Source organism: Bombyx mori, chromosome 4 (genome assembly GCF_030269925.1).
Source record: "Bombyx mori chromosome 4, ASM3026992v2".
Classification (NCBI taxonomy): domain Eukaryota; kingdom Metazoa; phylum Arthropoda; class Insecta; order Lepidoptera; family Bombycidae; genus Bombyx; species Bombyx mori.
The window spans coordinates 9,813,402-9,826,182 of NC_085110.1; the positions used below are offsets into that span (position 1 = coordinate 9,813,402).

Here is a 12,781-nt window from a genome sequence, read left to right on the forward strand (position 1 = left end):
ATGCTGCAATACCTTTGATACACAAACAACCACGTGGGATATTTGTTATCTTATCTATCGGTTAGCTTACCCACTATGCTATTTTAATACAATCTAGAGCGTATTACGAAATCGACTGTCGAACCGAAAGCCAAATAGTTGATGTAATGTGCAAACATTGAAGAGTTTAGCATCCTTGTCTGCTTCCACTTGCCTAATAAGAGTTAAGTAGTTTGGTAAGGTAAATATGTTACGAGTCAAATTAAAAGTTGTTTTGTAAATAGAAAAAGAGGAACTTGGAAAAACAATGAAAATTTTCTTAAAATATATGTAACGGGTAATGGGTACAAGTTTTTAGAACTAAAATTTCCACTCTATTTAGATATTGTTTCTTATTAGAAAGATTGTTTAGTAGATTAGATGTGATTTAGATTATTTGATAGAATTTGAATCTATTTGAATAGAAATTTCTGAAAAGTTTGTATTTGATAGACAGATCAAACAAATGTATGTATACAAACATGTATGTATTTAAATACATATCCACACAACAGGGAACAATTGAAGACATGAGTGGATGAAGGGGGTATAATACAATTTGTTAATTTTGAGAAAACGGGCAACAAACTTTTGTTAGTTGTACTTTTTCTTCGTACATAACTCCTTCATCACATGCAATTTCTAAAAATAGACTTTAAATCTGGAATCTTAAGGTATAATATGGTGTACAGGCGCATAACACCTTCATTCATTCGTTCAATGTAAAAAATAAAAAATCTTAAAAATGGTACTTCACCCCTTTATCCATTGATCTCTTCAATTGTCCTAGCTGAAATGGTAAATTTTGAATACTAGCTAGGGTGACGTTAAAAACCAACATTCTCAAATTAAACAGAAAAGAATATTCATTAGCTGTAACTAGATTCATATTATTGTGTTATGAATCAGAAATCTAAAGCGACAGTGGTGGCCAGATATCTCGCGCGTTATGTCATCCTTAATTGTGTACATTGCATGCGAAGTAAAAAAAAAATTCGTTGAATAAATATACAAAGCAATTTTTAACATTATCTTACAATTTAATAACTCCTAAAATGACTCTAGATATTGTACGGTGCATACATTTTTATTAAAAGTAAATTGTTATGTCCGTAAATTGAAACATTTTGAGCGATTTCATTCCAAATAAATGCGTGGGCCACAAAGCTATCAAACCAATCATAAATCAATTTCACCTCGAAATTTGATACGATCTCGTACGTTTACCACATTAATCAGATTCTCTCCGCACAAATTGAAATCTACAAGGTTCACGTAGGTATAGGTACTCAACAAATGTTCACGATTGACTTCCACGGTGAAGGAATAACATCGTGTAATAAAAATCAAACCCGCAAAATTTATAATTTGCGTAATTACTGGTGGTAGGACCTCTTGTGAGTCCGCACGGGTGGGTACCACCACCCTGCCTATTTTAGCCGTGAAGCAGTAATGCGTTTCGGTTTGAAGGGCGGGGCAGCCGTTGTAACTATACCTGAGACCTTAGAACTTATATCTCAAGGTGGGTGGCGCATTTATATTGTGGATGTCTATGGGCTCCAGTAACTACTTAATACCAGGTGGGCTGTGAGCTCGTCCACCCATCTAAGCAATATAAAAAAAAAAAAAAATCGTGACCCGAATTTGCGTAAATACCGGTTTAATTTACGGTAGTTATACTACGTAGGTAGAGTGTTATAAACAGTTCAATTTGCAACTAAGTCACCAGGTTATCTACGGCATGGCCTATTCCTTTTTCGATGAGCCAATATCCTGCGTAACTAAGTTGTATGTCGTGACACTAAATATGTGACTAGCATAATCACTGAACCATAAAATGCTATTAAAAGACACATAAAAAGCAAATGTGAGTAGTAAACAACAGGACAATGATTTCCGAAGCCCTATAGTATTGAAAACTGAGTATGTTGTTCATTTTAAATACCATACAGATGCTAACAGTGTGACTAATTACGTATTCCACTTGTAAGACAAACTACATTTGCAACGGTTATTATTCCTTGACATATATTACAGTTAATAGCTCGATCATGCCGACCAAACGTTGTTACTTGTACAATTATTAATCTAGCCATTGTTAGTGTCATTAACGTAATGTCTATTACATTTAGGAAAAACTTCAAATACAAATTTTGTGGTCGTGTAAGGAAATGCACATGAGTTTAGAACCCGTTTCGGTTTGAGCAGTTACCACTAGGTACGGTCTCAAATTAAATCCATTACACAAATGAATTTTGAGGGTTGCTTTTTCACAAAATATCATTCATCGTCGAAAAAAACAGGGACTAATTAATTTTTTTTTATTGCTTAGGTGGGTGGACGAGCTCACAGCCCACCTGGTGTTAAGTGGTTACTGGAGCCCATAGACATCTACAACGTAAATGCGCCACCCACCTTGAGATATAAGTTCTAAGGTCTCAGTGGCTGCTCCTCCTTTCAAACCGAAACGCATTACTGCTTCACGGCAGAAATAGTTGGGGTGCTGGTACCTACCCGCGCGGACTCACAAGAGGTCATACCACCAGTAATTACGCAAATTATAATTTTGCGGGTTTGATTTTTATTACACGATGTTTTTTTTTTATTTATAGGATAGAGCCAGGTTCTCGGACACTAGTTGGCAGATCCACAGAACATGGACACGAAATGGAGACCCTTTGTCGCTTTCGCCTCCTCCCACGCGAGCGTCGCCCGCTCCGCTTGCCTCACAACCGCTCCCGGAGACTGTCACTCTTCGTTCAGACCAGAACGGCATCTATGACACAATCACAGTAAGAATTTTAACTTAATAATATATTAATTAACCTAAAATAGTATTTTCCTGAATTCCTGATATCTCCCATGTGTATAAATGTAGTTTTTGAGAAAATAAAACTACCTCCTGAAAAAAAAATTGCAAATATTTTTTTAGCACACAGGATACTTTGATCTACAATACAATGCAAGCCGACGCGACGCTTAGGATTTTTTAAGATTGACGCGTAATAAAGTGAAATATTGAGATATGCACATGGGAGTTTTTGCAGAGTATTGATAGGTATTCAAAATAACTTTCTTATCATATGAAAACATCATTATGGCCCAAAATGTTACATAGGAGATTTTAAATTTACAACGACGATATTACGGTTTAAAATTGCTTTTATTATTTCGGACATTTCGAATACTTGATAGTTTTATTGGCATCGAATTACTAATTTTTTTATTATATTATTATGTCAATCAAATTAAATAAGTATTGAAGTACCATCAAGACTTCAAGAGACATAATCTTTATTAATTTATCTTCTAGTTTAACCCATTGAACTTGATGACAATATTGGAATCTTGCAAGTTCAAAACTTCGCCTGAATTTATTAGAAATCTTCGGTTCCGATCCAAATGAAATTCTTAACTGTTTATTTAATATCCAGCAACTCAACTCATGAAGACTAGTTTAGTTTTTCTAAGTTTTATTAATGACTTAAGGTTATCACTACATTTTAATGTTTATGTTATTGAAAAAATTTTAAAAATGTTTTTTTTTTTAAAGATAAGCTATTTTCATCATACTAAAAGTTCTTATAAGATAATATTTTGTTGACATACATGAACATAAAAATATTGGTTTTGAATAATACTAACAGCTTCAATTAAATTGACAACTCATAATTTGGTTGGGTTAATTTAATTAATTTAACTTTTAATTTAATTAATCTCTTCCTCTAACTGCAATGTAAACCTTATGCTGCCGTATTAAATCTTAGGTTTCATTTATTTTAATATACCGTTTAAATAATTAGAAATTAGATTGATGATTTAATTTAATTATGAATTAACAGGGTGTCTTGACGAGCAAGAAAGCAAGAGGTTAAAAGTGGGCAATTAAAGTTTATGACTTGACCTTAAGATGACAAGTAATTATAAGTTAAAACCTTTAGAAATCTTGCGTAAAATTGCGCACATCGTGTGCGGGTATTGCGAGGTTTATGAACGATGGACGCAAGGTCACTTAAATAAAACAATGCTAACATTGAACAACAATTATGTTTGTGACAAATTTTCGACAATTATTTTTAAATTATTTTGTTATACTCGTATACTTATGTCTTCTTATCGACAGGAGATAGAAAGACACTTATATATTTTTCGAGAAAGAAGATATTAAAATATCTATATAAATATACTTGAAATATAAAAACATTTATTTTAATGCTCAGAACAAAGAAGTCGTTAATTTTACGTTTTACATTACTGAAGTTTCTGCGACTTTGAGTGACTAAGATTATCATTGACCAAAATATTTTGGGAGCAGACTGATTGTTGTATAAAACTTTTTTTTTTAAATATATGTTTATATAATATAACGTCCTACAAAAAAATTGTTTGAAAGAATAAGGAACATCGGTACGGCGGTCGGCTTTTGCAGCCAGGATAGCCAAATACGAACCGAGTCTTGCCTTCGAAGCTATAGATTTGCATTAACTGATCATAAATCATAACCAAGCGGCCCATAGCTCTCAGCTGAGGGCGTGCACGCTAGTTCCTGTTGTTCGACTAATGTACCTTTGTGCGCGCACGCTCCTAAGCTAAGGGTTAGCGTCCGTCATATCCGCTGACCGTCACCGACCGTCGTTACCTTTAACTTTTTGCTACACAAAAATATTTATTTTTGTTTATGATATATCTCTAGATATATACACATACTACTCTAAGCAAATGTATATGCATATTGCAATTCACTTAAATTTGTAATTCAAAAAGTGAAAGTGAATACGTTGTAATTTCCCGAGAAAAATATGTTCTGTTTTTTGACCCAGAGGCCTTTCTGTTTTTACCAGGACAACTAGGCAAGCAAAGGCTCAGTCAGCAGGTTAGGGATTTGCGAACACGATAAAAAATGTATGTGTTCTTCTCTGGACCATAAACCACTAGTCGATTTAAAATCACGAACCAGTGAATACATAATGTAGTATTTAGTACATATAATAAATGTATTCGATTGTTGCCATTTACCATGACAAAAAGTTAAATATCTTGACTTAAATATCTATGATTGTTGTCTATATCTCTTAATAATTCACGTATTCGATCGTTTGAGTATGTGAATGATGACGAACATGTTGTTGGATAAGTTTGGATTTGGTCAATTCTATTTATTTGAATTTAGAATGTTCATTGAAATTTACATTTGATGTTCATTGCTTACGTAATAGTCTTTGAATACAGACATTGATTTAGTTAAAAATTGTTTTGGCAGCAAGCTTAATTATTCTACAAACAAAATCAATTGTGGATTTTTTTTTATTTGCATATTTGTAGCATGACATAACACATTTTTATAGCTAATAAATATTTTCTTCGGGCGTTAAAATATTAATATTTTTACTGTCATTAGGTTGATGCGCTTACGTTTCGGCTATTATAGAGCGGTTATTTATCTCATTGCCTATGTCGATCTCATGACAGTGAAGTAGTAGCCATAGTTTCCCATAGCCATAGTAGTAGCCATAGTTGAGTATAAAATAAATTAGGAAAGCATGCAGTAGATTTTGTAGAGCCGAGTAATAAATAACACATTTTCCTAAATTGAACGTTAGACAATTATTTTTAAAATTGCTAAAATAATGAGCAATTGATTGATTGTTTATAATTGAGTTGGGTTTATATTTTGTATTGAAGGGTCAACAATATAAAGCCGGCCGGATATTGGTATCGTTTGAACACTGCCCGAGGCCACCACAAAACAATTTATTTTACAACTAAAAACACCCACATTATTGCGTACACATTTCGGGGACGGCTACACTGTTTAATCTTATTCTAAAATAGTGCTCTTATCATAAGATAATAAGGTTTCCTATTGGAATAATCCAATAAGAAACCTTTAAAAGACAATACCTACTCGAGTTTTAATGCACACATGAAGAACCGGTTTCATTAATCTACGCGATAAAACACCAGCCAATTCGATTATTTTAAATAACCTTTGCTCTTCGATCAGTTACGTGGATCAATGACATTAAGCAAAGCCTCGGAGTCTCACTGCCTAGTGATTTATAGGTATTTCTAGGATACACACAACGTATAATTTCTCTAGATCTACGTAATGGCTTATTATGCATGGAAGTTGCGTTTTAGCTATTTAGTTACACGAGTCATTAATCCAGCAGAGTACAATTACCGGTAATTTGTCTTCGTAACTATTAAATTTCACTTTCAAATAAACAAATAATAAAACCTCTATAGAACTTAGTTCATTTGAAATTCTTTCATTTTACATTCGAGTGCTTATGACGTGTTAATAAATAAATAAGTAAATATTTACTAACAATCACGCCACGTTAACTGGTCCCGTGATAAGTTCGAAAAGAACTTGTGTTACAGGTACCAGATAACGGAAATAAATGTAAGATTTTTATTATACACATACATATATTTAATATACATCCACAACCCTGGAAAAGACATTTATATTTATCATACAAATATCTTCCCTTGGCGGGATTCGAACCCGCAACCCCCTTGTGAAGTGACCATGTCACTTACCACTATACCAGACGGCTAATGCGTGGCTGTCTGTTTTGATTTGAATTCAGTGACATTATCAAGGCAAATTCGCTGGAGCATATCCCCCCAAAGGTTGTGCCGACAATTTCCGTCGAAGCCGAGTAGCGGAAGAGCCCACGTAATGGCGTAATTGTGTTTTCGTATGACTGATGACCCCGTCGGCACCTATATCCGAATTCCTAATGTCTCGACATTTAGTGGAGTGTATTTAGAAGTAAAACTAACAACTGCGTTTCGCAATTTCCTTATCAATTGTCTACATAATTACCACATTGTTTTCGTAACCGATCTATTCAAATAATTCGTTTTTGTGATAATGCAATACTTTGGCTATGATGTTTTGACATTACTCGTTACTATTATAATGTTATTAATAATAATTTAAATTAATTATGTTGTTGTCTCATTGCATTAAATTACTAGATATATTCGAGGAAGTATCTATTAGAGATAGTGCTTTTGGTGTGGCGCTTACAGAGATCGTCTGTCTGGATAGGTAAGATGGGCAAGTATACCGGTTATTTCTGCCCTGAAAAAGTAATGCGTTCCGGTGTAAATAGACTCTGACGTCATATTAAGTTTTTTTTTTTTTTAGATGTGTGGACGAGCTCACAGCCCATCTTGTGTTAAGTGGTTACTGGAGCCCATAGACATCTACAGTGTAAATGCGCCACACACCTTGAGATATAAGTTCTAAGATCTCAGTATAGTTACAACGGCTGCCCCACCCTTCAAACCGAAACGCATTATTGCTTCACGGCAGAAATAGGCGGGGCGGTGGTACCTACCCGTGCGGACTCACAAGAGGTCCTACCGCCAGTAATTACGCAAATTATAATTTTGCGGGTTTTGATTTTTATTACACGATGTTATTCCTTCACCGTGGAAGTCAATCGTGAACATTTGGTTAAGTACGTATTTTATTAGAAAAATTGGTACCCGCCTGCGGGATCCGAACACCGGTGCATCGCTAGATACGAATGCACCGGACGTCTTATCCTTTAGGCCACGACGACGACCGAAGTTTAGTAACGGCGTCCACGTTGCTATGTCTATAGACTCGGTATTCGCTTAATATCAAGAGAATCGGATTAAGGTATCGACTTAATCACCATAAATAAAATTTTGAACACAAAAAACAAATTCGTATAGGTACATTCGTAGTTAATTTTTTTTACTTCTTACAAACGTGTGAAATAGTCTTTATCATCTGTACCATACTCTCACGCAAAAGATTACACATCCCCAAACGGGTATAATATATTAGTACATTTTCAACTTTGCTAAACGGGTATATTATATTAGTATTTTCAGCTTTGCTAAGTTATGCATGTGTAAAAATGACTTGCTTCGTACCGTATCTTCCTAAGTACTACTTGCGGTTAGCGGTCCCTTCACAATGTAATGGAATGTTAATAGCATGAAAGAGAACTATGTTTAACTCATAACTGATTACTTCAAAAACCGATCGTAACATTACTTCAAAGCCGATCACAAATATTTACTACGAATCTATAATGATTAGTATACACTCCGTGATGTTAAGTTTCTCGTGTGCCATTAAATGGCTAACAAAATCACACCGGTCTCATGAATTATGCAAACGTTCAAAGAAAGGGATACAAAGATGAAACCGTATTTCAGTTTCCGAAGTCAGAATGAATAATTTAGATTGCCAGGGAGTAGGGCTGTCAAGGAAAAATAAAGTGTATATTAATTTTTTTTTTTTTTAGACAAGTTAATTTAGTAAGTTACGTAAGTTAAGCTAAGTTAATTTTTCAATATTTTTTTGAGTTAAGAGTGTTTTTTATTTAATAAGGTTTTGCCAAACCCCACTTTTTTGTTATAAAATATCTTCCTTTGAAGGCAACCCTAACTTGACACGAGAATATTCGAATTACATGAGTATACTGAATACAAATAATAGATACCATTCAGGATATCATGATTTTTATTCTCCTTACTTTAAATACGCGTATACAATAATTTCAATAGTTTCATTGAATACTGTGTTATGTCACTGTTACAAATGTCGCGGATACAATTACGTAAAGAAAGAAAATAATGAAATCTGTTTTGTATTTTCACATCTTATTTGCATGCCGTCACCTAGTCAAGTTGTTTGTCGAGTTCGACTCGAACGTATAATACGTATGTAACTTGCAGATACAGTGGAATTCAAATGCCTAGCAAAGTCACATTGAATCGCAAGTGAGCATTGCAAGTAGAATAATGACTATTCAAGTGACAATGTAGATCTCACTACGGTGTTGTAATACCGAGTAAAGAGTCCAAGGATTAATGAAAGTGAAAAATGTACGTACAGTTTTTTTTGGTACCTTCGATGGAAGACGAGCGTACGGCCCTCCTATTGAAGAATGACCAATATCGTTCACAGATTCAGCATGGCTAGGGACACTACGATACTGTAACGCCAACCGACATTTTCTGTAGAGGCAGCGCGAGCCCGCACTGGTAGGTTCCACCACTCTTTCAATTTCTGCTTGTAATCATTAAAGGATGGGAAAACTCTTAAGATAGACAGTTGAGACTTCGAGTGTCAATGTTGGTGTCAGCATTCCCATTCTTACGTGCCTGGACTCCGATGACTACAAGTAGAATATAAAATCCTATACGTACATAAATAGTTTTGTAAAATTGTTATAAATTACGGAAATTACCTTATCGTGAGTGATACGCGGGACCGATATAATATAACAAACGTATACGAGATTGGATCCTTTCGTTTCGTATCAATATTATTCAGATGAACAATCTGTTTTTGTTTATTACCGATCGGCCTTTTTTTGGGTTATCTGATATTTTTCGTTTATTTTGAATTCATCGCAACGCACAGGGGCGGTAGGTGTTCTTTTTTTTGTAAAATATTTTTCCTGAAATTCCGACCTCGTGAAAAACGGTAATGTTCTTAAATATGATTGATTGATTTCATAGTGGCAGAAGAATAAATTTTTAAATTTATCCCGCAACATTCGATAATTTTACAATTTAACTAGCGGGTCTGATCAACTTTTTTTTTATTGCCTTTGCAGGTAGACGAGTACACGGCCCACCTGATGGTGAATGGTTACCGTCGCCCATGGACTTCAGCAATGCCAGGGGCAGAGCTAAGCCGCTGCCTACCGCTTAATACTCTGTGGATGCGTAAATGTTGTCTTGTCGTGAAAATAATAAAACAATCTTGGAATTCGACCGTAGCGCTACCTAAGGTGTCCAATTTTGAATCTAAACCTTACAACGACCTGTTCAAATATACCAAAAAAATCATCAAAATCGGGTCAGCCATTTAGCAGCTAAATGACAAATATACGTGTAAATGATAGAAATGTCTATATTTAAATAAACATTTATATACATACTTATTAATATTGTATACTTAACATATAACCTGACATATGTTCACGCAAAGTTCAGAAATTAGCAAAAACATCATGTAACAATATAATAAGAGACTCGATATTATATCGTAAATCCTAACCTTCCGAAACTAATTCAGTTCAATTATATTATAATCACACGAATCATTTATACTGCATGACTGCTTTAATTCAGAAATTGGCAAATGACCACAGGGACCGGTGCAAACACACGCTATATCCAAACACCACAAAAAAACTTAAAATAATGTTTTTATGCCTTGACTAAGTAGAACAATAACACTTTATCAGCATATTTGAGATAAAATCTTTTAGGTGAACAACAGGTTTTGGAACCGAAACTAACAGTTGTGTCACTCATAGCTATTTGACCTGTGTAATAAGATTGAACGCGCATATCTTTATATCAGCATGTGTTTTCACTTTACAATTACGTCGCTGACGTAGGAGACCACCCACCGAAGACGCGCGATAGAGATCACGGGCGTCAGGTGTTGGGGCATAGGTTACTAGCACCGCTATTAATAAAGTTCGACATTTGAACAATGGGCCTGAAACTAAATTTTATTCAAAGTAACAGAAAGCCCGACGATATCGCAGACATTCATCGAACAGAATGTTTTAGGGTCTTTATTATATTCACAGGCGTATCTATAAATAAAGATGCAATTCTCCATTGATAATTATCAGAGCTTACAGTCAACGCATGAATGCCACCACTCGCTTTGAGGCAATAAGATCTAAAAGTCAATAGGATTGAAATAACGGCTGTTCAATCAATCGAACCGAAATGAATGATTTCCTTGTTGTACAAATATGTGGTACTAAATCACACGGACTTACAACACCTTTGAAGATCCCCCTGAAGATAGCATTACTACGGGTGAATGATAACGAATGAGTTTTATTATTAGTGCTATTAACAGTGCCACGAAAAGGCCGGGATCGCGAACTGTATTTTGACAAATCTTTTATTTTTATTTACGGTAGGCAGCGGCGTTACGTGCCCCTTTCATTACTGATACTCACGACGTCGGTAACCACCTACCATTAAGTAAGCTCGTCTGCCAACAATGTCTAAAAAAATGCAAGATTCTTAAGACACACCGAACCTATAGTTTGTTCGTGTAATTAATCCTCGATCTTCAACAACAACACTATTATTATTATTTGGAAGGAAACGGACAGCTAACACCGATCCCCAAACTTTAAAGTATAAACCTTTACTAAATTACAGCTCGATATGAAACGATAAAGTGTAATTAATACAAATTGCTGTGGGCTTTAAATGGCTGTCAAAGAGACCGCGGGTCGGGATTAATGTTAGATAAGTGATTGGTCGGTTATCGCGAAACTTTCTCACGATAGATGTTGCGGTATGGCCGGTGCTTTGCGCCCTAAGGCGCTATCTTCCAGTGTAGGGGGCTTCTAATAAAATATTATGGCCCCTTAAGTAGGTAAAGATAAGACGTCGCAAATATTTTATTTGATTAAATTTGTTCGAGATAACAGAGGGATTCTTTACGACGCACTTATACAACAGTTATAGCGCTCCTTTTCTTGTTTCTTGATATAAACTGAGGAGATGACGAATAAATCTGATAGCGATATTTCTAGAAACTCTAAACAACAAGTTTAGATGAATTATGTAAGAAAATCTGAACGAAAACCTGAACGAAATCATAACGCTAATGTTATCTGACGCCATTTATATATTTCTCTCATTATTATATATTTATCTTACGATTTTATCTACTGTTTGTTACATCTAAATTTTATTGGTTATATTATTTGTTCCGTTGTTTTAATTGATTGACTGCCTTAAGATCGTTGTTCACTCTGTATTATATTATGAGTATGTTTATAGTATACCTGGTAATGGAAGCTAGATGAATGCAGATAGAATAAGTTAGTCACCAAGACTAAACTAATGTGTGCATTATTTAAGGTCACATTCGTTCATCTCCTCGGAGAGTTTCTTCATCAAAATTATTACTCATATGACACAAGAGATTAAAACTATGAGTATAATATTTTTATTTATATTAAAATATCAATATTTGAAACCTATCGTTATCGTTAAAAATTAAAATTGACCTTTGTGTTGTCGACTGGAAAAAATATCTAAAATATAATGTATTTTACAAGCCACCGGTAGATTGGATTTTTTTTAAATCCTGTTAATTTATTGAAACAGATGGCCGAAATAGAAAGTTTATTCGTAGAAATGTTATGTAAATAATCTTTGAGTAAATATTTGGGTAATAGCTGGTTAGAAGTTACGCTGGATTTAGTTGCTTTTAAATGCACTGTTGACTTTGGAAGTCATTTTCGAAAGATACGCAAATGGACATATAAGCAAACATAAAACTAATATCCAAATCATAAGGTCGTTAAAATTGTTATTTTAAATTCAATTCTGATTCTATAATTATTATTTTAGGCCAATAGTATAACAATTAGTACTTTTGTCTTATGTAAAACGAACCCAAGGTATAATAAATTAAATGGAGAATTCAAAAAATCCATCCGCAATTCAAGCAATCCTAAATTGATTACAAAGGAAAATCCTTTGGCTCTCCCTAGGGCTGTAAGAATCTAATATAGGAACCTAAAAAGGTTTACTTATAATCGACATATGCTGAACCAGCATGGTTCGATTTCATCTCCCTCCAAATTTCTGCCGCGTACCAGTATCGAAATTGGAAAGATATTGATTTCTTATAATGAATGGCGATATTCACGTGATTATTTTCATGTAATCTTTTAACCAAACCGGGGAGTTAGTATTACGC

At 34.4% G+C, this 12,781-nt stretch overlaps 1 protein-coding gene across 8 annotated transcripts in view; it reads left to right on the top strand.

The window, feature by feature from the left end:
- LOC101741810 (tensin-1) overlaps positions 1 to 12,781 on the top strand; it is a 124,890-nt gene that overhangs the window by 72,397 nt on the left and 39,712 nt on the right. For all 8 annotated transcript variants that reach the window (XM_012691080.4, XM_012691082.4, XM_012691081.4 and 5 more), the window contains one exon: positions 2,631 to 2,810. In XM_012691080.4, coding sequence (XP_012546534.2) covers positions 2,631 to 2,810 — 180 coding nt within the window. The remainder of the gene's footprint in view (positions 1 to 2,630; positions 2,811 to 12,781) is intronic.